General features: G+C 40.2%; 1 protein-coding gene across 1 annotated transcript in view; it reads left to right on the forward strand.

Moving 5' to 3' along the window:
- The window catches only part of cacna1g (calcium channel, voltage-dependent, T type, alpha 1G subunit), a 264,447-nt gene extending 237,613 nt beyond the window's left edge, over window positions 1–26,834 (forward strand). Inside the window, exons 27-36 of the mRNA XM_071461978.1 lie at window positions 5,485–5,636; window positions 8,298–8,407; window positions 9,786–9,919; window positions 11,464–11,534; window positions 12,346–12,424; window positions 12,771–12,892; window positions 13,312–13,728; window positions 21,575–21,782; window positions 22,046–22,212; window positions 25,057–26,834. Coding sequence (XP_071318079.1) covers window positions 5,485–5,636; window positions 8,298–8,407; window positions 9,786–9,919; window positions 11,464–11,534; window positions 12,346–12,424; window positions 12,771–12,892; window positions 13,312–13,728; window positions 21,575–21,782; window positions 22,046–22,212; window positions 25,057–26,052 — 2,456 coding nt within the window. The 3' untranslated portion in view covers window positions 26,053–26,834. The remainder of the gene's footprint in view (window positions 1–5,484; window positions 5,637–8,297; window positions 8,408–9,785; window positions 9,920–11,463; window positions 11,535–12,345; window positions 12,425–12,770; window positions 12,893–13,311; window positions 13,729–21,574; window positions 21,783–22,045; window positions 22,213–25,056) is intronic.
- Window positions 26,835–27,373: the final 539 nt, after the last annotated feature.

The raw sequence follows: 27,373 nt of genomic DNA on the forward strand, positions 1-27,373 counted from the left end.
CAGAATATTCATTATAATGATATAATACAGCCAATAAGTGCTGAGATATTTAAGTTTGTAAAATAGTGGACAATGAAGAGGCAAAAGGTAGTGTAAATTGTGTATACTGTCAATGAGATCCATTAATACAGTTCATCCAGCTTCAGTCTCCGTACATTTCTCTCTGCAGACTTAATAGTCTTTGTTGTTGACTATGTCATTTCTCTTGTTCTGTTACCTTCCTCTGCAACAATTTTCACATAAATTAGCAGTATACAGGAATAGTAGTAGCACAGGAATACCTGCAAATTAATGTTCTTTTTCTGAGGTTGTCCTCAGTCCTGTGTACTCAGTAGTTCAATATGTACTCCTTTCTGACTGTCAAGGCTTAAAGAAAATCGGTGGATGTTGTACTGAACAGCATGAATCAGTCATCAAGATTGATTATAGCTACTTTATTTGCAGTATGGTGAATGGTTTTAACAAAGAGAGAAAGATTACTGTGTCACTGTCCAGTTAAAAAGCGTCCCATCAGTCTGCACCTCGTCATTACTGTTATCCCTGTTACTCCGCCCTCCACTCATGCTGTCCAATTGCTTGCCCTGACCATTCAGTCCCCCATTTCAATCGGTCCGTCCTGCTCAAGTATGACTCAGAAAGAGGTGTGTCAGTCTACCACATGAACCAGCACTGTGTGTGTGTGTGTGTGTGTGTGTGTGTGTGTGTGTGTGTGTGTGTGTGTCAAACAGAGTGTGTGTTATCATGCGCTTTCATTTTGAATGATGTCATGTTTTCTTTTTTCTTCACCTTTTTTTCTTCTGGACTTCTCAGGTTGCTCTACTGCTCATCTGTTATTTCCCAGTTTGATTCATTCTCTTTCTGTATTGTTTCTCTGTTTTTTATTCTCCTCTTTGTGTTTCTTTCTCTCTCACTTTGATATTTAAGCAAGGTAGCTGGGCATTCAGGAATTCCTGTGAAATCTTTTCTTGATTGTTTTACAGTAACTGTTTGTGTTGATAGTTGTTTTTTTGGACTCAGTGTTTGCCAGATTTCAAAATTGGACATCCAGTCCTTGACATTGAAGGCTGACACATTTTTCCTGGCAGACACTGAGTCTTGAGGTTTGCTACCGAGCCATTCACCATGAAGGACAGGAGCATAAAAGCAGCCAGCACATTCAACCAAATTGCTGCTTCAGTAATGTGAAAATATAAATGTTTCTCATTGAAATTTTACTCATTTCCATTCACAGTTTTACCTTTAAAGTGCACTGTTGCTGCTTTTACAGCCCTTGCCTTGCTCTTTCTTTCACAACCATCTTTTATCCAGAATTCAAACTTTAAGTTTCCTTTTGTCCCTAAATTTCATCCATTACCTTCACCCAACCCACATTTTATATCCCAATATTCCAATTATCTGTAAATCTCTGATGGAACTACCACACCCAAAAAGCCTTTGGACATATTCATATGAGAGCCAGCAAGACAGCAGCCATTGCACAAATGAGTAAAAGTGTCTCATGTTGTTTGATTTATGATCAGGCCACGTTTTCATCGGAGTAGCTGGCACAATCTTTTCCACTTCACAACCTGCTTTAGACACCTTCACTTGATTACCACATTTTGGAAAGCTGTAGGTCCACTGTGTTCCAGACCCATACTCAGCATATCCAATCCAACCCAACCTGCACTCACCCACACGGTCAAAGTATAACGATAGTGCTGTGCTGTGGTGTTTTTACTTATCAGTCCCTCAAGCTAAGGACCCTTACTATGTCTGTATTTCCCAATAAAGACGCTTCGGAAATGTATGGATTATGTTTTTGAGTGTGGCTGTGTCCAAAAGCAACTCCTAGGCCAAATCCTCAGCCCTTAAATCCATCATGCACAAAGGTGTGGCAGGCATTCATGAAGGGAAAGGTGATTGCACTGAAAGGCAAAAAGAGGAATAATGTCATGGGGTTGTTTTTGGACAGGGAATTCCTTACGTAGGCAGATTTTCAGCAGGGGTTTTAGATCTCTTTACAGTCAGTGAAGTCATTCAGAAAACAAAATTTTAATGTCCACTGGATATGGCTGCTATGTGTTCCAATAATGCTATGGTTTTATACACCTAGTCCAAGTTCTTTAGTACGAAATTGTGGCCTGTTTAAATGTGTCAATTACATTTACATACTGACTCCAAAACTTTTGTCCGTCATTTAAGTTTTTGGAAAAGGTTTGATTTTCAAAATTTTTGCATCCGTCAAAAGCATGTAGATAGTTGTTTGACCACCAAAAGCCACCGTACATGCAAACATCAATGGAACAATAAATGAATTTCAAGTTGTAAACACTGTGTATCCATGAACTAGGCATATTGCAGCATTTTGAGGCTGCCCTGAGTATGACACGATATTGGCTGTGTAGCTGGAAATCATACCGTGAAAATGTACATTAAGTTGAATTTGTGACCCATTATAGTACAGATCATTTCTACCACCTCAGTGTATTTTATCTGGCTTTTAACTTGTTTATGCCTTGTTTGAGACTGGGCCATTATCTGAATGCTTTTCTTTTATCTTAGAATTTGTGGTGGTTTACCTATTTGGACTTTTGAGTTTCAGATTTTATTTCACAAAAATCAGAAAAAAATGTTACATTACTACACCAGTAAGAATGGCAGTGGATCATCTCCAGCAGCCTCACCAGAGCCAGAATCCAGTGGAGCTAGATCCAGTGGACATTTGCTATCAAAACAATCCAAAGTAAGGATCTGTTTTGTGGAAACCCAACATGGACAGCCTAGCTTGTCTTTGTTGGGTCACCACAAGCCTAAATTAATTCTATTTGGGTTAGAAAAAAACAAAACCTAACCTTTAGAAATTCCATGAAGAGCAGTTATACAACAAACTTAATGAGATCTAAGTCCCCACGAGATGATTGTCCTGATCTGTATTTGTATCCGGTCTGTATTTGTGTTAAATAAATACAGAGATATTGAGATGCTGGAGAAGGCATCATGACCTGTTCAGAGAGGTTTGCAGTTCATGATCCCTTTGCACCTATTTTTGTTCCTGTTAAAAATAATGTCAGAGCTGACAGAAGAGGCTACACCTGCCACATCAGTGAAGGATGGGAACTCCATTTCTCATTTACAGCAGCTCTCCACTTTTCTATGTGGAGGAGCAGTGGAAGTGAGAGCAGGAGAGTTGGGGTAGTGTGTATAATTTGACTTCCTAAACTTTCAGCTTTTCTTTACTCCTCAAATTAACTTTTAAAACTGTTTTTGTGAAACAATCTACCCTTTTCTCTTCAGCTATATGATATTAATTAAATTATCTTGGTACTGAATTTGAATGTATTTTACTGTATATGAATGTAAATAGAGGCATATTTAAATGGAGGAGAGAGTGTAAAAGAGAAAGTGAAACAAATAGACTGCTGTAATGTGTGACTGCATCTGTCTGCCTTAGCTTGGCGTGTACCTGAGTAAAAATAATGTTTGCTCATCCAAAGATGATGGATGATCACATAAACAGGAACTCCCAGTGAATTAACCAAGTTGTTGTATCCCACAAGGGCTATGCCTAACTGCTTCTGTATATATATATATATAAAGCTGCTGATAATAGAAGGGACTGTTGGTGCAGAGACAATTCCAGGACCCGAGGTGCTAAAAAGGAAAACAGGATGCCAACTTGTTTTAGTACATTTATTTGAAAAGCCCAACCAAGCACACATTATTTTCACTTCCTGGCACGCACATCTCCGTAGGAGTTAAAGAGCAGTCAGACTCCAACACTGGCTGTCCTGTGGTTCAACCGACACCACCAACATTCAGGTTCATCTCCCCTGTTGTCAGTATCAATAATTAAGATTAATCAAGATTAAGATGACCCTGAGCACAAATTTAGAATAATTAACTTGGCCTCTGCCAAACCTCAATAACTCTTCAACCTGAAGTGCTGAAGGCAGAGCCAAAATATAATCAGTTCATCCTTAACTCCAAGTGAACATTTGTACCAAATTCCCTCAAAGCATTCCTAGACATCCCCTTCACAAGAATGGGATGGATGCACAGACAGATGGGCAACTTGAAAACATAATGCCACCAGGCACGGCTATTACAAGTGCAGAGGCATAAAAGCATGTACCATCAGATTGGTGAGTATGACACGATATTGGCTGTGTAGCTGGAAATCATACCGTGAAAATGTACATTAAACTGAATTTGTGACCCATTATAGTACAGATCATTTCTACCACCTCAGTGTATTTTGTCTAGCTTTTAACTTGTTTATGCCTTGTTTGAGACTGGGCCATTATCTGAATGTTTTTCTTTTATCTTAGAATTTGTGGTGGTTTACCTATTTGGACTTGAGTTTCAGATTTTATTTCACAAAAATCAGAAAAAAATGTTATCCATATCAAATGAATCTACAGGACAGCCAATATTGGTTATTGACAAAAAAAACTTCTTTTAATAACATTTCATGTTTTTAAAGCGAACATGTTTTAAAAACATGAAATGCTATACAGCTGGTGAAAGTAAACACATCAGAGGGTCCTTTAAAAATATTCTCTGCTCCATATTTCATAGTAACAATGCACCTAGTTTTCTCAAGAGATAAATTCCAATCCCAAAAGATGTAGATATATACAGTTGGGAAACCACTAGGCACCATGAACTGTGCTCACATATACACACATGTGTGCATGGGAATCATGCCAGCCCAGCATAGCTGCAGCCACAGAAGTGCACCTTGACTAATTGGGCAGGGAGTTCTTCAGAAGTGTTCACAACACCCAAAGGATTCTTGCCTTTTGGGTGTGTGCAAGTGTGTGTCATTGCCTTTTCCGTGTGATCTAGAGCCTCTCCTTCACTGATGGAGTGCTAAGGTGATAGAAAGGCCAAATTTACTCTCTCCTCTTCAACCTAACTCCCAGCCCATCCAGGGAGGCGAAAGAGATACAGGAAGGCTTGGTCACATGACAATCAGAGAGACTGAGAGACAGGGATGGCCAAATGTCTTGACCAAAATACCCTGAGAGCTGCCTTCTCCAAATCTCACATATACACACTTTTAGCAATGCTGTTTATCTTCCATCATATTCAGGGAGAGTTAATTTAGATAATTGTTGATCAGAGGAGAAGAGATTTGATTTGATTAATCATGACTGCAGACCACAGGAGGGCTTGGCTGGAGTCTTTCTTTCTCCCTGTCCATTATGTGATCTGCCTTGCCCTTATGCAATCTCTTCACATCTCTCTTTATATATTTCTTATTCTTGAAAGTCAAACATAGTGAGTGGTTAGAACACAGGTAGGTGATGTCATGTTTCACTAACTATCTCTTCTTGCTGGCTCCACTCGTCAATACAGCAGGTATATTGTATAGAGTCCCAGTATATTACCTTCTATCTTACTTTTTTAACCCCCCCCCACCCCACCCCACCCCACCCCCACCCCCACCCCACCCCGCACCCCAACGCTCCCACCACCACCACCTTCAACTTCCAACAGAAGCTCAGAGTAAGCCCTACTTCTCTGATTACTCCCCCACCCGTCGACTCATCCACACGATGTGCACCAGCCACTACCTGGACCTGTTCATCACCATCGTCATAGGGCTCAACGTAATCACTATGTCCATGGAACACTACCAGCAGCCCAAGGTCAGATGTCGGGGAGGAAGGTGGGAAAATTATGGGCTCTTTGCTTCAAATAATGACTGGATGTGAATAATTCTTGCAAATGATTCCTAGAGTTTAAAGGGAGTCTCTTGCACTAAATCCTCTCCACTAATGGAGGTCTGTGCTCTCAGAGACCGGATCCAGACAGTTCAATGTGCCACTAATGAATGACTGAACCCAAAATGAAATACAGGAGCACATGCAACATCTTCCTTCCTTTAAGGGTGCTGTGATGACATTGGCTCACCAAATGATTACCCCCCACCCCTGCAAACCAATAAGAGAATGTTCTCTACCTGGAGGAGGTTATTTCAGTTTCTTCAAGTCTATGCCATTGTTGTTTGGCTCTAAAGAAGACATAGTGCGTTTGTACCTGATCATTAAACTGCCTTAGTGTATTATGCTCCAGTTTTTCATTTGGGTTCAGTCATTGAGAAGTGGCCAGTTGACTGTTTACTTCTGTTATTTCTAGAGTTTGTCTTATCCTCACTGCAATCATAAAACAGTGACTTAGTGACATCTACATTTGTTGTGATGGAAATGATGTGATTTGTTTGAATACTTTGTCAGACACTTTGACCCTGTGTTGCAATGCAATCAGGTCAACAGAGAAAGAACTTAAAGTAAGATAAGAGTGTAGAACCTTGCTAAGAAATGCAACTGTGAAAAAAGAGGTCAAAACAATACATGTGATATTATTACACAGTCATGAAAACAGAGAAAAACATGCTAAACTGATAATTACTAGTAGTAGTGTTACTATTATTTTAAACAATGCTTCAAACTGTAAAACGGTTAGTTAACCACACCAAGGTCTGGTATGGATACTGCTTATAGCCCATTATGTTCATGCCACCAGGCAGCTGTGCCAGCTGGAATTTATCTTCCATTTCTTTTATCATATTGTTGGCCACCTGCTTGATCAAAACCCTGAGGTGGAGGTAGAACAAAAGATTAAGAATGAAAGATTTGTTCATTTTTATTTAGCAACAGTCCAAAGGGTAAAAAAGACAAAGAGATGCAGGAGGAAAGAGAGTTGTAGATCAGATGAGTAGGTAGTAAGGCAAGGTAGATGGGGTAAGGCAAGAGGCAGCTGGATGTTGAATACATAAATAAGACAGAATTGGGGCATGAAACTGGGGCAAAATACAAGATTACTGGGTACAACAGAAGGTTCTTGGGGTAGAACACAAGGTTGTTGGCTAAATTAAAAGTCAGAGATGTCAAGGAATTGAACATGTGTAGCAAATGATTATGCAGCTGGAATTTGGTTATGTAGCCTTTGCTCTCAAAGAATCCCAGAAGCAATTGATATTTTGCCAGTAGAATTTAAATGCACAATTTCAGTGCCCTGTATAAACTAACACTGGGCTCCAATTATAAAGAGTATAAGTTCTTTGGGTTAAATAGAAGGTTTCTGAGTAGAATGCAAGGTTTTTGGAAGAACAGAAGGTCTTTGAGTAGAGTAGACTGTTGTTGGGTAGAACCATCTGTTGCTGGGTGGAACAGATGGTTGATGAGAAAAATAAGAGGTTTTTAGAATAGAAGATCTTTGATTAGAAGATCTTTGATAGAATAGAAGTAAAAAGAGTGGAATGTTGTTGGGTAGATTGGAGGGTTGTCGGGTAGAACAGATCTTGAAAGAACAGAAAGTTGTTTGACAGAATCGGATGTCTTCAAATAAGATAGACGAGAGGGATGTTAGGTGGAAATGGAATGGAATTGGGGAGAGTGTCCAAAATCTTAATTTACAGCTCACTATTAAGTAAACTATTGAGCGTTCATCATACAGGGAGTAATGAAAGAGTGAATGATGTGCAGCATTTCACTGCAAATGTCAAAGGACCTCAGCTTCCTGAGGATAAAGAGCTGGCTCTGTCCCCTCTGGTAGATGGCATCCGAGTTCAGGAACCAGTCCAGTTTCCTGTCGAGGTGCACACCTAGGTATTTATAGGTGTGCACCACTTCCACCAGTGGAAGGTCTTTAAGTAACAAGGTTGTTTGGTAGAATGGAATTTGTTTAGGTACAGCACAGAGTCTTTGGTTAGTGTGGTGTAAAAGAGCAGGTGGAGGTAAGAGATATGTGACAAACTGGAAATAACTGTTAGTCAATGAATTGCCACTAGTGAGGAGGACAAATTCCTGCTGGCCACCAGTTCTCTCCACATTTCTCTGCAGTTTTTATTTGCAGATGGGCGCTGTGAATTCTCCCACAGGCAAAAATGCATAAACACTTTGATTTCAATGTCCTTTTCATAGAGAATGAGGGAGGGAGAAGAGGAGGGCAATGTGAGTGAGCTATTAATGGAAAGGCTAATTCTGGAGAAAGAAGACAAAGTTTAGAACATGAAATGTTTGGTATTTACAGTCTTTGCAGACTGTAATGGCAGGAAATGTAAATTGTATATTTCCAAACAAAAATATGCACCATAGCAAGCTATTTACCATAAGTCAATGTTGAAAGTGTGTTTCTTTTAAAATGTGAAAAAATATTATTATTTCATTTCAGTGCAGTTTCATCACATTTTAATAAAAGACTGATGACGAAAGCCACAGATCATTCTTGTAGAATTACAGAATAATGCAGGGTTTACTGTCTTGTCAAGATGGATACTGCGTTCATAATTTCCCTGACATCCCCAGGAGTTGGACGAGGCATTGAAAATCTGTAACTACATCTTCACCCTCATCTTTGTTTTGGAGTCCGTCTTCAAGCTGGTGGCCTTCGGTTTCCGACGCTTCTTCAAGGACAAGTCAGTTAAATAACTGCTTCCCACATTGATGTTCTGACCTTTCTAAATGTCTCTGACCCAGGTCAAACAGAGATCCCAAATAAACATTTACTTCCTAGTTTAGGCTTCTGATATTTTAGTAGGCATGATATTAATTGGTGGTTAAAGATACCATTCTTTAACTACTGAGTCATGTGGGAAATCAGAGGCAGCATTCAGAGAGATTAAGTGAACTTTTTCATCATGCTCTAGTGAATGGTTCTCAGTGAGGCCTGTATGAATACAAACGGCCTTGTTAAACACCCATAAAACATGCTGCCTTAGATGATTAAATGGCTTTGAAATCTCTAGTTCCGTGTTGTGAACCAAACTACAAATACAATCACAACAGTACAAATGTATGCTAGCACATATCACATATACACAAATACACACACTAACACACCAAGGGTTCATGATGTCCATTCTCTTTGCCTAGGTAGACCATTATCCTTTTTGCATTTGGCTGCAGACCAGTTTGATATTATCTCAATACACTCTCACATACAGGTACAAAAACAACTGTGGCAAGGACCCCTGTGACTAATCTGAATCTCATTGAATTTTAAATTTAATTTCTTGTGTTTCTGCACACAATTTGAGTATCTCAATGAGAATGTGAGTGATACACTATGGAATGGACTCAGAGAGGGATAGCTGCACACTGTATTTAAACAATGGAAAAAGACAAATCTTATTAGTATGACCACCTACAACCTGCTCACTATGTTCCAAAAAGTCATACTCACACTAACTTATCAAAGTACACATCTTGCAAACGGCTACTACAGTAATAAAGAAATTGTTTATGGAGGCACACAGTCATAGGGCCCTATCTTACACAAAACAGAACAAAGCGCAACGCAAGTGTCTTTCCCAGTTTCAGACATCCTCATTTGTCATGTTCCCATTCAGTGCCCACATTGTTTAAATACCAAATGCACTAGCAAACACTATATGAGTGCCCATTGGGGTGTTCAGTTTAAAATATATGGTTTGGTCAGGCACATTGTTGGCCTGCTATCATGAGACAGTGGAAAGAGATTGTTCGATGGACCAACCCGTAAACCTAGCAAAAGTGGATATGGACACACCCTAAATGCATTTGATGCATTCATTTAGTGCATGCGCTTTGGACTGTTAAAATATTAGTAATACGTTTTTAACAAAATTTTATAAGTACAGGTGACCCAAGCTCAACCAAGTCATGTGACTCAAGTTCACTCCTCTCAGCTGAAGGAGATGAGTTACTAAAGAGAAATGGATGATGTCGATGATTTGTTTGGATGAGTTTCTGCAGCCAGTTGCATTCATCTGAGGTTTAAGTGAGGGACTGATGTGTGTGTGTGTCTGTGTTTAGGTGGAATCAGCTGGATCTGGCCATCGTACTGCTGTCTATCATGGGAATCACTCTGGAGGAGATTGAGGTCAACGCTTCACTGCCCATCAACCCCACTATCATCCGCATCATGAGAGTGTTGAGAATCGCACGGGGTATGAACCCATCACTCCTTCTTCCCTCCTTCTCATTCATCCCATCCCATCACACACGGTCACACAAACACACACTCCAGTCTCATTCACGGTGCATGCATGGCATGTCTCAGCAGGGTTTGAGCAGGGTGTGAACGGACCAGATGGCACTAAGAAACACAGTTAGTTGACAAACATGTAGATGAAGTAAAGAGACACAGAGAGGGAGAGAGAGAGAGAGAGAGAGAGAGAAATATAGAAAGGACAGAAAGATAGATAGCTGAGGATGGGGGAGAGCCAAAACTCATTGTGATATTGAATTAAGCTGCTAGAAACTGAAATTGGATGGACTCAATGAGAGGAGAGAGGGAAGAGAAGAGAAACTAAAACTAAACTTTGCACGTGCTTTGGGCTGATTACCGGCCAGGTAATAAAAGATAAGGACTGGAGGGGAGGAAAAGAGGGAAAGAGAAGAGGAGAGCTGGGAGAAAGAGGAAAAAGACAGGCCAGAGGGAAGCTCATCTGTTTTGTCTGATAACTGAATGTGTAATAAAAGCAGTAGCAAGACAGTAATTATTGATTAATGTCAAATACACATGCTTTTGTGTGTAATGTGTGTGTTTGGCACTGGAATTTGGAAGGGTGCAATAGCTGGCAACTTTTCCAGTTGGCATCAACACACATCTCATATCCAGACTGTATGTAGATGTGATTTAGACAGATTACATTTACACACTGGCTCGAGTGTAGAAGTATTTTAACTTTCCTCGCCAGTACTGTTAAGTATTTCACAACCCTTTTGTAATATTTCTGTTGTTTAAAGCTGATTTTTTTCTTCCCTATTAACAATTCTCACATTTAAATTTTAACAGCTTTTATTGTATTTAAGCTGACTGACAGTCTAAAATTGTTAGTACTTTGTACAATACTTCATAGGACATATTACTATCACATACTTTCCAGAATGTACAATCCGAAAATATCATGCCTGATATACTCTATCACTTTCATATTTAGCCATTTTTCTAAAATAGAAACATCAAGTAAGCACATATAATAAACATATACAACATAACCCATGACATGCTGTCATTACATCCCTAATTTTATGTATTTCAAATACTCTGGCTGATTAGACCTCTTAACTGGGATGAAGGTGCATGGAGCTATGCTTGCTAGTGATGTCACTAACTTCATAGACCAATAGAAATGATAACAAGTTAGGTTAAATGGTCCTAAAGGCCTTGACTTACCGGGATTTAAAACAATGGAAACTGTGTCAGATGATCAGTGTGAGGTGGATAAATTCATCCAGTTAAAGGCTCTGTGTAGAGTTTAACTATAAGACCTTGTGTGGCAGCTTACTATTGTTCAATACAAGGAAGTCTGAGACTAAACTAATGGAGTAGGATTAGACTGTAAGTGAGGAAAATATGGTGTTCTTTTCCATTTCACAGAAGACATGATGGCACAAGTCCAGGTTCTGTTATGTAAGACTGAATCTAACCATTGGTGAAATCTTAGTATTGGTAATAGACAATCATTTTCTGTGTGTGTCCCCACAGTATTGAAGCTCTTGAAGATGGCAGTGGGGATGAGAGCTTTGCTGGACACTGTTATGCAAGCCCTGCCTCAGGTACACATTCAACTCTGTTAAATAACATCCACCAAAACCACAGATCTTTCATATCCTGTAACGTCCCACATAAGCTGTCCCTTAAATATCCCAGAAGCATTTCTTTTTTGGTACATTATTCCTCTGTTTCAGGGCTGTGTGTTTGCCCATGAGCTAAAGGCCCTTTTCCACTGGTAAAAAAAAAACCTGCTAGGACCTGCTAAAATTGGGCTTTTGTCACCAATGGAAAATGGCACAATCGGTATTCACATCCACATCAGCATTGCTGTAAATACAACACCTGGGCGAACCTGCAATTCTCTCTCCTTTTCCTACGGTAACATCTAGCACAGAGACACTGTAAACAGACAGAGCAACCAAGTAAAGCATGGTTACTGTTGTAGGTAGTAAGCTAGTTAGTCAGACATAATAATGTTTGCAGCTTACATTAGAGCAGACAAACATATTGTTTTTATCTGGTTTTGCTTTTTGGTTTTGGAGTGGATAAAACATCCAAACTCTCAATATATGGAGTAGCTCTTTTCTTAATCATCTTGTTTTCTGAAATAGCCGAGTGCACATGGCTTCAATGTGCAGTGAAATCCAGTGCTTGCCTAATTATAGTTTTTAAGTTAAGTCTGGGCAGTCACTATTCAGGGGACAGGTTCAGCAAGTCAGTTGCAATAGCATGTTTTTCCCTTGCTGCTTTCTCTCAGCCTTTCTTTAATTTTCTCTCTGGAATGAGCTGTTTGTTGTCCATGTTATTGGTTTATTTTGCCTGGAATTTCTCTCCTCTGACTAATCCCTCTCTCTTCCTGTTCTCTCCCTGCAGGTGGGCAATCTGGGTCTTCTCTTCATGCTTCTCTTCTTTATCTATGCAGCACTGGGAGTGGAGCTGTTTGGTGACTTGAGTAAGAAAACATCCCCTGTGCATTAATGCAGTCAGGCAAATCAAAGAAAGCTCATACAAAGATGCAGACGCATATACCACTCAAGCCATGCACAAGCATGCACCAAGTGTTTAATTCTTCCCTCTGTGGGTTTAATCTATCTGATGTTAATCCCGTTTGAGAAATTTTTGTTGAAACACCATATTGATCTCTAATTGTGGTTCCTAGCTTTCAGAGTGATAAAAAAAACTTGTAGTGACACCTGAAAAACCATGAAAGTCTTTGTCTCTCTATAATTATGTCTCACTTTTACAGTCTGGCTATTATTTTCTCCTCATTCCCTCCCTTCTTCTCCTTTTCTCCACAGTTTGTGATGAGCTCCACCCATGTGAGGGTCTGGGCCGATATGCTACGTTCAAAAACTTTGGGATGGCATTTCTGCTGCTCTTCAGAGTTTCCACTGGAGACAACTGGAATGGCATAATGAAGGTGAAACTAACTCTGCAGTTTGGGATCCTAAATACATACATATACATACTGCATGTTCATTCTTTGATATATGCACATATATCCAGTAGGAGCACACAAAGCAGATTTGGTGGTGATGTGCTGGTATGTAGTCGCTGGGGACAGCCAACCCCCTTGTTGCACATGACTACAAATCAGTGATGTTTGTACAAAATGTCATGGTTATCCTTTGCAATAGCTGCTGTAGTATTTCAGGACTGACTGACTTACTGATCACCATTGCCATCTCTAAAGCCAGGCTGCTAGCGTGGCTGAAAATATTGCAAGCAAACTTTCATTATTCGATGTAATCCATATTTTTTTGCAGAACTTTCCAATATCTATCATATATTTGGCAGTATTGCAGTATAGCTCATGTACTATTGTGATGCTTCTTCCAGGACACATTAAGAGACTGCGCCCATGACACCAGCACCTGCTACAACACTGTGGTCTCTCCCATCTACTTCGTCTCCTTTGTTTTGACTGCTCAGTTTGTCCTGGTCAACGTTGTCATTGCCGTCCTGATGAAACACCTGGAGGAGAGCAACAAGGAAGCCAAAGCAGGGGCAGAGCCTGAGACAGACTTGGAGCTCCAGATGGACAGGGGAGACATGGCCACAAGGTCACCACAGCTAAACCCTCTGGCACTGGGCATGGACAGGTCGAGTTCTGGGGGTTCACCCTGGAAGTCCACTGGAGGAGGGGACGGCGAGCAGGAAAGAGACGGTCCTATGGACTTGCCCTCTTCTGATAAAACCAGGGAGTCTGTAAACATCAGAGCAGACCCCCCTTCATGCCTGACCCCTCCACTGGAGGTATAGAATCTTTTTCATGCTGCTTATATATTTTGTGTGTTTGTGACTTAGGCATGGCTCATGTTTTTTTGGTTGAGACATCAAAGGCATATTCAGGCATTCTTACGCTACAGTTCCATCATCAGCCATTTTTACGTCTTTTCAAGAGGCATAACTTTGGTTAAGCTTGTGCTTAATGTATTAATTAAAAAATATTTGATTTTACTCGAATCCAAACACAATAATCAATAATAAGTTGTAGATGTTATTTAATGGCAGCTTGTTTTGTTGTGGTGTGTGTTTGTTTGGGTTTTCGTGATTTCCCTTGAAACACTTGTCATATGTAGGTCACTTTATAGCTGCCTTATTCACACCATTGTTTCAGAGCATGTATTCCTAAGATCATACTGTCATATATAATAGAAGAAACACATATTCAGATAAAGTCTAGGTCATATTGTTCAGTTGTTTACGCAGCATCTTGCATGATATGGCAGATGCTCTGCAGTCACTTCCTGCCGGCAGCCAGGCTGTGATGTTGTTCAGATGACCCCATGTCTGTGGTCATTAATTCTGACTGTGGTCCAAATCATAAGTTAATTCTCTGGCTCATGCTGTGGGAGACTGAGCACACCGAATGATATTTGAAATAATGGGTTTCTTGGGAGGAATGTCTTTCAGGCATTTTCTTAATGTAATAACTCTACCCCATATATAAACAAGCTATAGTGGATATGACCATATTAGGAAATACTCACTGGTCAGTCTGGCATCATTTGAAAATATAAACAAATTCATTTAAAGTATATACAGGTCTAATGTATCCAAAATCAGGATCATATTTGCGAATATATCCTGTGTGAAGCTTGTGGGTCAGGATATGCTTTAATACTGGTAACTGCCACACATATGAAACACATAGGAGAGACTGTTTCAATGTTTTTACTTTTCTTTTCACATATTGGAGACTTGTACAAAAGTAACTGGATTGTTATGATTCATGTCAAGGCAGTAATGCTTCCACAAAATGTACTGACTCATATCAGATGACCAGAGGTGTATCGTCAGGAGTTAATTGTTTGGGGCATTAAAGGAGAAAGGTGCCCACATTGGCCCCTTGTAATGGCACTTTTTGCAATGACAAATATAAACCCCCTTAAACCTCCCATTAAGACACAGTACAGTGTACTGCTGCCCCAAAACCCTCTAAGTGTGGCTCCTGATAATGTTCGCCGTAGCTAGCTGCATGTGAGGTATTCAGCAAATGTGAGGTATTCAGCAAACATCGTGGTTGTGGGCTTCAATGGGCTTCTTTGTCTGAGGCCCCCGAGAATCAGAGAGGTTCACTAATGCAGATGTTACAGTTTTTGTGTTTCATGACTGCCACACCAGCCACATGTGTGTGTGTGTGTGTGTGTGTGTCTGTGTGTGTGTATGTGTGGCTGGTCCCTGCAGAGGACATGCCAGTCATGGGTCATAGTGACATGGGAAAACTGGACCACAAGATCTTGTCCATTCTTGTTCAGTCCAACAGCTATTTCCAGACAGTGGAGAACTTTCTGAGGATAGGAAATAGAGGTCTTGCTATTGTTAACTCTGAGAAGTTATCCGTCTTCTTCAGCCACTCTTCCAAAACATGTGTGGTTAAACCACAACCTCCAGACATGTGGGGGACCATCTGTACTGTAGTGTTGGAGTGCCCCCATGTGGGTTTGAATGGTAACACCTGAGTCTGTAGTGGCTTGTAGCTTGATAAGGAGGGGGTTGTATACATGTATATTCAAGAAAGTCATTTAGCAATAGACTTAGAAATTTGGGAACTAACTAAAGCTAAATTTGATGTACAGTATAATTTAGACGTCCTGCTTGGATATGTTTCTCTTATCGTGTTTCTGTTTATCTATCTTTTTGTCTACCTGATCACCTATCTTTTCCCTTCTTTCCTTTCTTTGTGATTCATTCTTTTTACTCACATTTATTCATGTGTCTCTGTCTGGTCTCCTGTCTTTTTTTACCCTTTTCTCTGCTATCCCTCTGTTTCTCTCTCTCCGTCTCTTTTGTCTCTCTATATTATCCAAGTTTGTACAGCGGAGAACGCTGTTTGACTCGGTCTCCTTGGTCATCCAGGGTTCAATGGAGGCAGAGTTGAGTCTGATGGACAACCTGTCCGGCTCTATCTGCCACTTCTACGCACTGCCCCCCAAGTCTTGCAAGCTCAGTACTGACAAGAAGGTCAATAATCACCAGTAACACCACTGATGACTCACCTCCTCCATTTCATGTGTCCAGTGGGTATATTTCTCTTCAATATGTAGGGCTGCTGTTGTAATTTATGCCTATTTCTACAAGAACTCAAAGAAGCCACAGATAAGTCTTGTTTTCTTCAAACACAAGGTGCAATGCATTCATATCACCTGTTTCTGACAGAATTTAACACATGGATTTACTTAAAGGTTCTGTAAATGATTGTCCCTACCACTAGATGCTGCACTGGACTACCATCATCTCAGGCCATAACAAATGCTTCAGTCGCAACCCACCCTTCCTTTTGTGTACTACACTGTGCCATCTCACATGTGGGCACTCCCTTTGTATTTATAAATGTGGGGAGGAGCAACAGGGGAGGGCCTTGCATACATTAACATGCACACTTAAATGCTGCCCTCCTGCATATGAAAGCAAAGTTCAGAGAAGCCCAGATTTCAACACAAACAGAGGGGGTGTGACTTTGTTCTCTGCTCAGGACGCCATTACTCCACTTTATCTTTACATAGAAATTCATTGTATACTGCTATATTATTGTTTAAAGTCTTGTTTACAGAACCTTTAAAACAAGTGATAATGCTTTTAAAGGGTACATTCACTCAAATTACAAAAATGGGTTCCCACTATGTGGGATAAATGTAGATAGATATTCATTTGTATCTATCTAGGCAGATAGTTTTGGCTTTATTTGTCCAGGTTCTGAGATATCTATCTGTGATAGTGTACTGGAGCTGAATGGAATTCTCACAGTTAAAAAAAATGCTGTCAGTCAGTGTCCCTGTTAGTAGTCTGCATCATATCATTACAAACAATTTTTAGTGGAACAAATTTCTGTCAAAGAAATATTCCCTATGAAAATTTCCCACAGGATTTTCTGTGCATTGCCCAAAAACCTGTGGACAATGTTTCTGGAAAAGAGGTGTTTTAAATACTGTCACTAAACATTTTGCATTCAGTTTTTGCAAATTGCAATCTTCCTGTGATGCAGAAAGAAATCGCAAAGTATAGACACATAAACTATTCATACAACTATCTGTATTGCTCAACGAGAGGGTCACAGAGAGTAAGAGCTCTAGAAAGACTTACTGGAGTAAGAAATTAGATTTTTTTTTTTTTCATGAGATACTACAACTTTAATTCTGCAGGCCTCTAAAAATTATCCAAACAAACAGTATGAAAGAGGCAGATCACCCTTTGATTGGACTGATCTAAAACTAATGGTGGCATAATTAGATAAAACTCTGGAGACTGTCCTCCCATTTTTTATGACCCATAGTTACATTTTATTGCATTTTATCTAGCAGTCATATGAGACATCATATGTATTTTCAGCAATTGCTCCAAAACAACATATTGAAGTTCAAGTGACAAAGTCCTCTTGTGGTCATAGTAATTATGACGGGAACTAAGAAGGAAGTCAAGTGATGTTTTTAAAAAACAAGTTTGCATAGGGGCTTTCATTTGGGAGACTGTTACTCATTTCCAGTTTCAAAACAATAGTCAATGGTGTTCCTTTTAACCATGAACTTCTTATAACCTTTATCACATTTATTATTGGATCTATGATGACAGAGGTCATCTAACCTTAATGAAGTTCTTATTTTAAACTTTACGAAACAAGTCCTCCAACAAAGGTTGTAAGTAGTGGTCATAAGTGAAAAAGGTTTGGAAACAATGCTCTAAAAGTAATTAAGAAAATTAGTTTTTTTGTAATTTGGGTGAACTAACCTTAAGGTGGATTTGTTATTTGTTATTTGTAATGCAGCCTTACAGCATTGCCATTTTTGTACTGCCGTTCCTCCACATTTAAAATGTTTTCCTTTCTAACCACCCATGTTGCCCACCAGAATGCAGTGTGTCATTTGAGATCATAGCCTTAGCTATGATCTCACCCCCATGCTCATAGCTTCACTTCATGTGTGGCAGGTTTTTGGTTTGCTTCAACATCCTCAGTGATATGGTTTAAAAGATGCTCTGTTTCCTTTCACAACTGTTTATGTGTGTGGGTTTGACATATTTGTGTGTTAATATATGTGAATACCCATTGCCAGTCAGTCACAGCAAAGTGGCACAGTCTCACAGTCTTAGCTCAAGTCTGCAATTAATGGCTAAATCAATAAGCTATGTATCACTGAGTCACTGCATAATGCATCTGGGTGCTTCTTCTCATTTGAAGTCAAATTTTAGCCAATTACACTTGCATTGCAAAACCCACTTCCTTACTCTAAAAACTTTAAATGGGTTTGAAATGTCACTGTTAGGCACCAAAGATGACCTCTCCTTCTCTGCTGCTTCTTCAGATAGGTTAGCAATGTTTTCCATTGAGTTTCAGCCCCTGCCCCTCTCTGCATGTATGGCCCATTTGCCTGTCAGAGAGAATTTTCCCTGTGGTGCAAGGCCAAACATACAGCAGCTAGAAAAGCTCAAGACATGCAAACAGCAGTGCTCTAAGGATGCAGAGTTCAGTTATGTGATGAACTCAAAAATAGCAACTTGTACTTAGCCATGTAGTTAATGAAGGTTGCCAACTGAATTTGTTCCTGTGCATCTAAGAGTGTGAATGTCGCACTTGCATCATGTTAAACAGTTTGTTTGTTGTTCATCAGACTATACATATGATTCTGTGTGCCTGTACCATGTCATAATACTGCTGTTGGTAAGTCCAAATTACAGTTTAAAAGTTTAAATGTGAAGAAAACAATTCTCATACCTACAAAATTTTCTTTGTCTTTTCTCCTTGCTGCTTTTGTTCTACTACATTACTCCAGTTTGTATGTGTTGTTTCAAATATGTGTGTATGTACCTGTGTGTAGTGTCCTTATTTTTCTGTGTTGCACGGAGTGTACATTTGTTTTCTCTGCTCACCACCCATTGTCTCTTCCTGCCTAGATCCCTCTAGCGGAGATGGAAGCTCTGTCTCTGGCCTCTGAGCAATCCTGGTCCCGAGCTCTGACAGACGACTCGGCCCCCGACGATTTTAACCCTCTCTTTCTAACCAGTCTGGAATGCAATGTACTGACAGTTCCCGTCTTTCTCTTTCTCCATCCCTCTTCCTCCCGTCTGCAATATCTTGTAGTGTTTCCTTTCCCCAGGCACTTGCAAAGCCACTTGTCCTACTACACTCACACACTGAGGTGTGACTGGTTGGTGGGAGGAAACCAACCTTAACCAGTTTGATACTAAATTAGCTAAACAACTACTTTTCACCTGTAGTCCCAGCACAACTAAAAACATGACTTAAAGCCTGTGCTAAGTTGCTAAGAGTAACTTACTGCATATGTGTAGCATCTTTCAAATCCATGGTGTAAAGGTCGCCTGTCTTGCAAATAAACAAAAGTTAAAATAGCTTACCAATAGCTTACACTGTTTCTCACCAAATGTTAAAGAAACATAGCTAATGCATTTTCATCAACATTTGCAAAGCCATTTTTTTTTAAATATTTTTAATTCTTCATTGTTTTCATCTGTTGCCATTTTTCTCCTTCTTCCTTTCCTTTTGCTATGTTCTTTGGCACATTATCACCTAAAACTAGTGGTTGGACAGTAGAAAGTAACTACACCATCATCAGGATCTAGTCAAAACAATGATTTGATGGGAAGTACCTTTCCTTCTGCTTGTCATAGAAGAGACTATGCCTCTAAAAATGTAGTCTTGTGTGGAACTTTTTCAGTTCTCAGAACAGCAACCACACTGTGTATAATGCACGTGGGAGGATTGTGAGGGACTGTGGCCACACCACAAACCTTGTTAAGCATCAGAGATTTAATCACAATACGGAATTCACACAGTGGAAAGGCAATCAGTAGTATTACACATTAGTTAACAGATACAAAAAAAAGGTACACACTGGTTTTGACTCCATAGCAACTGTGAAATAACTTAGAGGCTTTATATTTGTATGAGTCCATCCAGTTGTTTTTAGGAAAATCCTGCAAAATATACCTTTAAGTCTTACTTTTTAGAAAAGTATGACAATTCTGGTGCATGTTGCTTTCATCCATTCATTTCATCATGCATCTGTCTGCTGTAGGGTTCTTATGGCCCAAGGCTTCAAAGCAATGTTTAACTAACTGAGACAAATGTAATGAATTAATTCATACCGCACCTACAGAAAGTACAGTAGTGCATTATTTTATATCCCATAGCTTCCTATAATTTAGTAGTAGTCATTCTAAATTCATAGGAACTTTCTGATCTGGTAATTTAGGTGTAAGTTAAAATCATATCAGGACACCTCAGCCATAGTTATGGGTCAACGGTCTTTCTTGCTTTTATAAATCAGTGCTTAAGTGCCCACACCACTGCAACATTATTTACTTTATGCCCCATGTAAAATACATTTAGTCACTCGTATTGAGTGGTCATGTTATAAGCACACTAATGCAGTCTGAAATGTCTTGATATAGAAAATAATGGACATGCTGACAGGAATGCCTCTGCATCCTATCATAGAGTTCTTTGCCTTTTTTCATACCAGGACACTTCATCATGCATTAAGGCTTATGTATGCTTCCTCACCAGAATTAATCTATGCACTCCTCTATAATAGCCCATCCCAGAGGGCTCCGTTATTGAGGGAAAAGATATTGTCATGCTAAATTGAAAATTAATTAAATGTCATCAGGGTGTCAGGGTGCCACCAATTTGGCTTGATCACATCACTTCCCAGTATTTTACATGTCTTCCCCACAGAGGGTCACTGTAACCTTGGTTCATGCTGCACATCCAGGCTAGTAATGCAAAGGGATTGATGTAACATCAATCTCAGAAACAGAGAACTGCAGGCAGCACTGTTGCCTGCAGTTGGACTGTGTTGGGACAAATACAAAAACCAAGTCATTGAAGAGGTAAAGGAGTACATGTGGTGTTGAAAGGCCCTGGTGAATCTGACATTGTGCCCTCCAACTTTCTCTCCTGTATCTCATCCCACCTTTCCAGCCTGGTGTGTGTTACTCTCCAGTCCAGTCCAGTCTGGTCCAGTCCAGTAGAGTAGTGCACCTCCTCACCTGCCAGTCTCTCTAAATTTCTTCGTTCTTTTCCTTTCCTTCTTATTTTCCTTTGTTTTTTATCCTATGTGCTTTATATGTGGGTCTACGTCTTTTGCTACAGTCTTTCAATCTTCTTCTGTTTGTACTGTCTTCCGGTGTAGTTGTTTTCACTCTTCTTTGAGTTGTCATGTGTTTGCTGCTGGGTTGTAATGGGTGCTGGAATTCCAGTAGCTCTGTGATGAATGTGAAATGGTTCTGTTATGGGTCAGGCTGCAGGATACTGCCCTAGCTGACACACAATCACGGAACAGGCTTATGTAAACCTACATGACTGCAAGCGTGAATGCAGACACAAGGCACAGAGTGTCTTATGCTTGAAAAATGAAAGCTCTTGGAAATTGGAACAGTTACTGTGATCTGTGGCAGCTCTGTGCCAGTCAACTCCACCATGCAACGATCCTGTCTGTTTTCCATGTATACTGATGATCAGTGCCTTAGAGAGAGATCAGCTGTGAACGTGTTAGAAAGACTGTGAGAGTGCTTGAATTATTAAAGAGTAGCCCCAGCCCCTCCATCTCCAGAGGGACCCTGACTCTTTTCTCTATTCCTGCAGCCAGACCAGCTTGATCCTGCAGAGCCATTGTGGGACAACCTGCTGAGCGTCAAGAAGCCAACGGTGGGACGCACACACTCCCTGCCCAACGACAGCTATATGTTCCTCCCGCTGCAGCCTTTTGGTCACACAGTTACGGCTCCAGCGCAGCTTCTAGCACAGACACAGGGGCCCCAGCAAATACTGAACACCCACAGAGCCCAATCAGGTAATGTGCTTCATTTTGAATAAATATCATTATAAAACAAACCAACCTGTTTCTAACACACCACAGTTACAGACTGCTAGCTTTTTTATTTGATTTGTGACAATTTATTAGGACAGATAGGATGGGAGGCTTTGATTTTTATTATATAATGCAGGTTGACATGGGCTCAAGAAGATATAGGTAATTTCCTCTGAGATGAACACAGCTGCTGTAAGTGTTTTGTTGTTATTTTACCTGTCAGAGCTGTGTCTGTTTGTGTGCAGGCTCCAGTGCCTCAGTGCGTTCACAACCAGAGGAGTTTTCTCAGCTGGCTGTTCCCACAGACCTCTTCAGACCCATCAGCCCCCACAGCCACTCGGACTCAGAGAGTATACCACGATTGCCCCCTCCCCGACGGACACACACATTCAGCCGCACGCTCCGCAGACAGGTGAAGAAATCACACTTTACTCCATAATCATGTCTATCCTATTCGTACCATATCTATGAGGTGACATTATTCTATGTAAATGTTTCTCAACTATGTGTGACTAGAAGTCTAGTCATACCAAACACTAAAGGTGCTGACTTTACTGATTAAAGCACTTTCTAGTAGAGAGGAGGAGCTGCTGGTGAAGTGTGTTTGGTGCTAATGAAAACCTTTAGCAAAGAGTAAGTTAGGAAAAAGTTATTATCACGAGTCACATTGGTACAAAAATGAAAATAAAGAGTACATTTTCTTTTTTTTATTGTTTTTTATGTTTGGAGAAGTAAACATGGAATATTGAATGAATAAAGCTGTAGAATTATGAGAAAAGCATTTTTAAAAAAGGTATTAGTGGTAATACCAATACAATTACATCCAAGGTCATCTACTGGGTAATAACTGCAGTTACTACTCAATCAAGAATAAAAAGACATAGTTAGATGTAATTTCTCTTTAAGTAAAGGTTTCAAGAAACTCGTTACCATTGGCTTAAGGACACTGAAAGTATTAGACTTGAGCACCCTTTATATTTTTACCCCCATCTGATTAAAAAAAATAAATTAAATAAGATGGTGTTGAGTAGCCTCATAAACTAGCCTCAAAAATTCCACAGTAGACTTGGTTTAAATCTCTCCACATTGCATTGCATGTTCTAAACAATTTCACCTTTCTCTTTCCTTCTCTCTCCCCTTCTTTCTGTTACTAACTGGTCTGCTGTTTCATTCTCCACATCAAAACTGTTATTTTCTAATCCCAGCTCAGTTGGGTTCAAAAGCCACCCGACCCTGAACTACTGCTTAAGCACAGATACTCCTGTTTCTGAAACAGTGACAAATAGCAGACTTTAGCTACCACTGGGCCTTTCAGAGAGGCTGGACTCCGTGTTCATCTTCAGAGAGACAGACTAACAACACATACACACACACACACACAAACAAACACACACAGGCTTCTCTCATTTTCTCTTGCCTTTGTTTCAAATTTGTTTGTCTTCTGCTAACCATCAGCCACAAATCACCTAAGCTCTATTTGAGGTAGCTTTACCTGTGATAAATTTTAATGAAACATTGAGTTTATTAATTCTCCTCTATTCTTAGACAAGCATATGTCTCTATCTGTGGATTATTTGGTAGCTGAGTGATAGAATGTATTTAAGATAGACAAAGATCTTATTTGGCTGAAAATCTTACCCACAATGTAGTACACTTACTATATCACAAACTATACAACTCAGGGAAGTGCTGTCTATATGCATTTGGCCACTGTACACACAATACTGTGGTGATAATTATTGTACTTGACCTAGTTTTACTTAACAAAGTGTGACAGGATTTTCATATTTTTGTACTGTCCCAGTATGCTAATTTACTGCTATGGCTGGTGATTGGCCAGGCCTGGTTGTGATCTCTTTGACCACCAGGTGTCACTGTCAGGCAAAAACCCATGCTTCTAAACATTATCAAAATGCTGTGCCCTAAAACTCATGCATGCCTTGTTTCCCCACCTCCAAAGATTTTTTAGAGCTTCAATTGACCTAATTCAACACAATTATATTCAAGTATCGTGAATTTCCTTTCCCCAGCCTGTGGTCTGTGAGAAACAAGTCATGAGTTCGTGAGGACATTTTATGAGTTTTAGCAACCATTGTGCTTATAAACCCTTCCTCTCCTATAGTATATATATTACATATTGTTTTTACCCTCTACCCATTGGCCCGAACACCCTGTAGATGATTTTGTATAGAGGTAAGGATGAAGGCATATAAACACTGATCAGATTTTTGTTGTAAATTCTACTGAGAACTCTAATGCTGACAGTTTACAGGGTTTTGTGTGAATGGTCAAAGATTAGAGGGCCAGGTAGTCTGGCTCAGAGTTCACTGTGTCAGCCAGCACTCGATCGACTGAGTGATTCTGTCCCACTGAAAAAAACAGTGTACACACTCCCTGGTGATATGCTACATTGAAAAATGTAGACATGAGCGTCTTACCTGGAAATATCATTAATTTCAGTTAGTATCTACCACTTTCTCATCTGACATGCTTAATTGTAACATATCTTGCAGGAAAAATTTTAAAAACACTTTTTATAATCATGGCGTTAAGATTTTTCAAGGGAGTTTGTGTATGTAATTGCTCTTATAAGTCATTTTAAAGACACCTCCCACATAAGTTTTATGGCATCTTAAAATACTAATACAACAATGATTATAATCATTTGTGTCCAATAAGATTTTTCAAGAAATAAAGTTAATTACCTAGTTAATAAAATTTCTTGAAAACTCTAGAATCTATGAATATGTTATTCAATAATAAAATAAAAATATTTTTTTAATGAAAAGGGGCTTTACATTAATAAAATAAAACCAAAGAAGTTGGTTTTGAAATGTTATTCATTTCAAAACTTTATGTCCAACAATATAAAAAGTTGTTTACTCAACTTACTTTTCCTAATTCTTAAATGCAATGCAGTGTAACCTCAATGGAGTTTAACCTTTGTGTTTCCATCTTATAATATTATTTATAAATATTATTTATATATTTATAAATTTATAATGTTGTAAATCCGCACTGCCTGCAATGAGAAATAGATGACTCTGGGACTTTTCTGACCAGGCTGTGAACTTTGACCCAAACTACTGCTTCTCATCCTCATCACTTCACACTAACTAGTCTCCCCTGTCATCTTCTCTCATCCATGTACACTTGCTCCCCTCCATATCCCCCCTCTTCCTCCTATTGCTCATGCTCCTCCTAATGCCCAATTCACCTCTCCTGCCCACCCTCCGCTCTATGCCCCATCTTCCAGGTTGCAGTGTCTACTGATTCTCAGGAGGCCCTGTGTTCAGATGGAGGGCAGACTAATGAAGGACTTGTGAATGTGGCCTCACTGGGGCTCCTTCCATTTCGCTCCTCCTCCCCCTCCCCCACATCTCCCACACCCTGCTCCCATCTTCATCAGCAGCCTGCTCTCTGCCTGGTTTCTGCCACGCCCAGCGCCTCCCCTAAACCCTCGCACCCTGGCAGTGTGCACACCCAGCACCACGATCAACACTGCTTCACCTCCTACTCCCCTTCCTCCTCCTTGCCCTCCTCGCTTCCTCCAATCTTACTGGTAGGGTCACACCAACAGGAGGAGGCTTCAGTGGATCAGGAAGTGTCCCTCATTACCTGCACGGGGTTGGCTGGCAGTGATGACATCACTGGGGAGGACAGTGGTGATGGTGAGGGTTACAGATCCTATGCAGGCTGCCAGGAGAGTCAGGGTCCATATTTGAGGCAGCTGAAGAGGTTCCACAGTGCTGACACACAGGACCACAGTGCCCTCATGCCCCGCCCCCGACCTCCCTCCTGGTTGGATGACCCTCGGCGCCATTCTGTAGAAGTATGTTCCTTGATGGAGTCCAGCCAACAGTGCAGCAACCCCTCCACCTTCTCCAGCTTTGTGTTGCGGGCTGACAGTCTCCAGGTCCACAGCCAGACCCCCACTCAAAACTTGGTGCCCTCACCTCGACGCAAGAAGAAGATGAGCCCACCATGCATCTCTGTAGACCCCCCAGATGGCCTGGAGCCTCAGTCCAGCCTCTACCTTGGTGGGCTTGGGGGGTTAGGGATACCCCCTCCTCTGCCCAGCCAGGACACCTGCCTGAGGAGGAGGGCACCCTCCAGTGACTCCAAGGACTCCTTTGACCTGGAAGTTGGAGATGGTTCAGGACAGAATGGAGGTTCGTCAAACCTCAACACCAACCCCAAGCTGTTGACTCTTCCCAGTTTCTCCCATGAGAAGACAAGTTCTGAGCACTGAACACTGATACTCCAACACACACAGTTACACACACACACACAAGGCTTGACGAACCCTACACACACATAAACACACGATGCACTCTGTGTGTCTGTGATGGTGATAGTTCTAGTAATAATGTAGAGAGTTATAATGGTAAAACTACAACAAACAGTAAAAACATCCTTGGTTTCATAAGGAGTGCAGTACTGTAGTAGTGTGACCATCCCTTGTCTTTGTATTGTTACTGCCAAAACAACCAGAGAAAAAGAGAACACAAACTTGACTGTTTCTCTTATCTATGCCTGCATGCTGCTGGCTGCAGCTTGACCGCATAACCTCTGGAGTGATATCAGCCCCTGGGATTTTGCACCATCTGTGGTCGCATCTGAACTGCCTGGTGTTGCACAGGGTAGACTTCGCCCAGTCAGTGGAGGTACAAAGCAATATGTACGTTTTAGAGACACTATTTTCTTAAATTATTGGGCCATAGTGTTTGTACAGGATGTTGTTTTTTGGAATTTATTCAACTTTTATTTTCATGTCTTTTTGTGACTTTCTTTTTTTTTTTGTCAAAAATGCCTTTCTCTTTTTTTCACTGTAAGATATTTCTAGCTTTCTTGGTTTACTGAGGAAAGTGAATGTTTTTCAAAGTGCTGAAAACCATGTATTTGTAGGAATAATATATATAGATGTGTGTGTATATATATATATATATATATATACATATATATATATATATATATATATATATATTTGTGTGTAACACAAGTCATTAAACTGAGCTTGGATTTTTAAGCACATGCATAAGACCATGGTGGTTTGATTGTTAGGGTAAAAAGGAGGCTGCACTTCTCTTGTGTGTTCCAGACTGCAGGAACAAGTTCAGTTTGTCACAGTGAATGATAGTTACCTGGATGTAACTCAAGTTAGCTGGGCCACAATAGTGGAGGTAGCTCTATAAACTTGAACGTCCCTGACTGACTAACTGACCCTGACTGACTCACTGCTTTGGCAAGGCCAAAGGCAACGATTTGTCACTCAGAGACTGACTGAGTGATAGAGTTGAGCGATCAAGTTACACTATTGGTTGCTAAATATAGAGATGACTTTTATCTTCATTGTTGCAAAAGGATATCTAGGAACACATAAAAAGCTCTATAAATTCATGAGGTTATTACAATGATCACCATACTACTACTGCTCACACAACATAAGAGTTGGACTGGTCACTATTTCAAACTTGTTCAACAACAGAAACATGTAGTGAGAGCTTTATTGAGAATTCAGCTGTATTAAATTACTGTATTGGTGACAACAAAGAGTAGGAGATAAGCAAACA

The sequence above is a fragment of the Trachinotus anak genome, unplaced genomic scaffold (assembly GCF_046630095.1).
Source record: "Trachinotus anak isolate AG129_WGS33_773 ecotype Australia unplaced genomic scaffold, CSIRO_AGI_Tana_v1 ptg000025l, whole genome shotgun sequence".
NCBI lineage: Eukaryota > Metazoa > Chordata > Actinopteri > Carangiformes > Carangidae > Trachinotus > Trachinotus anak.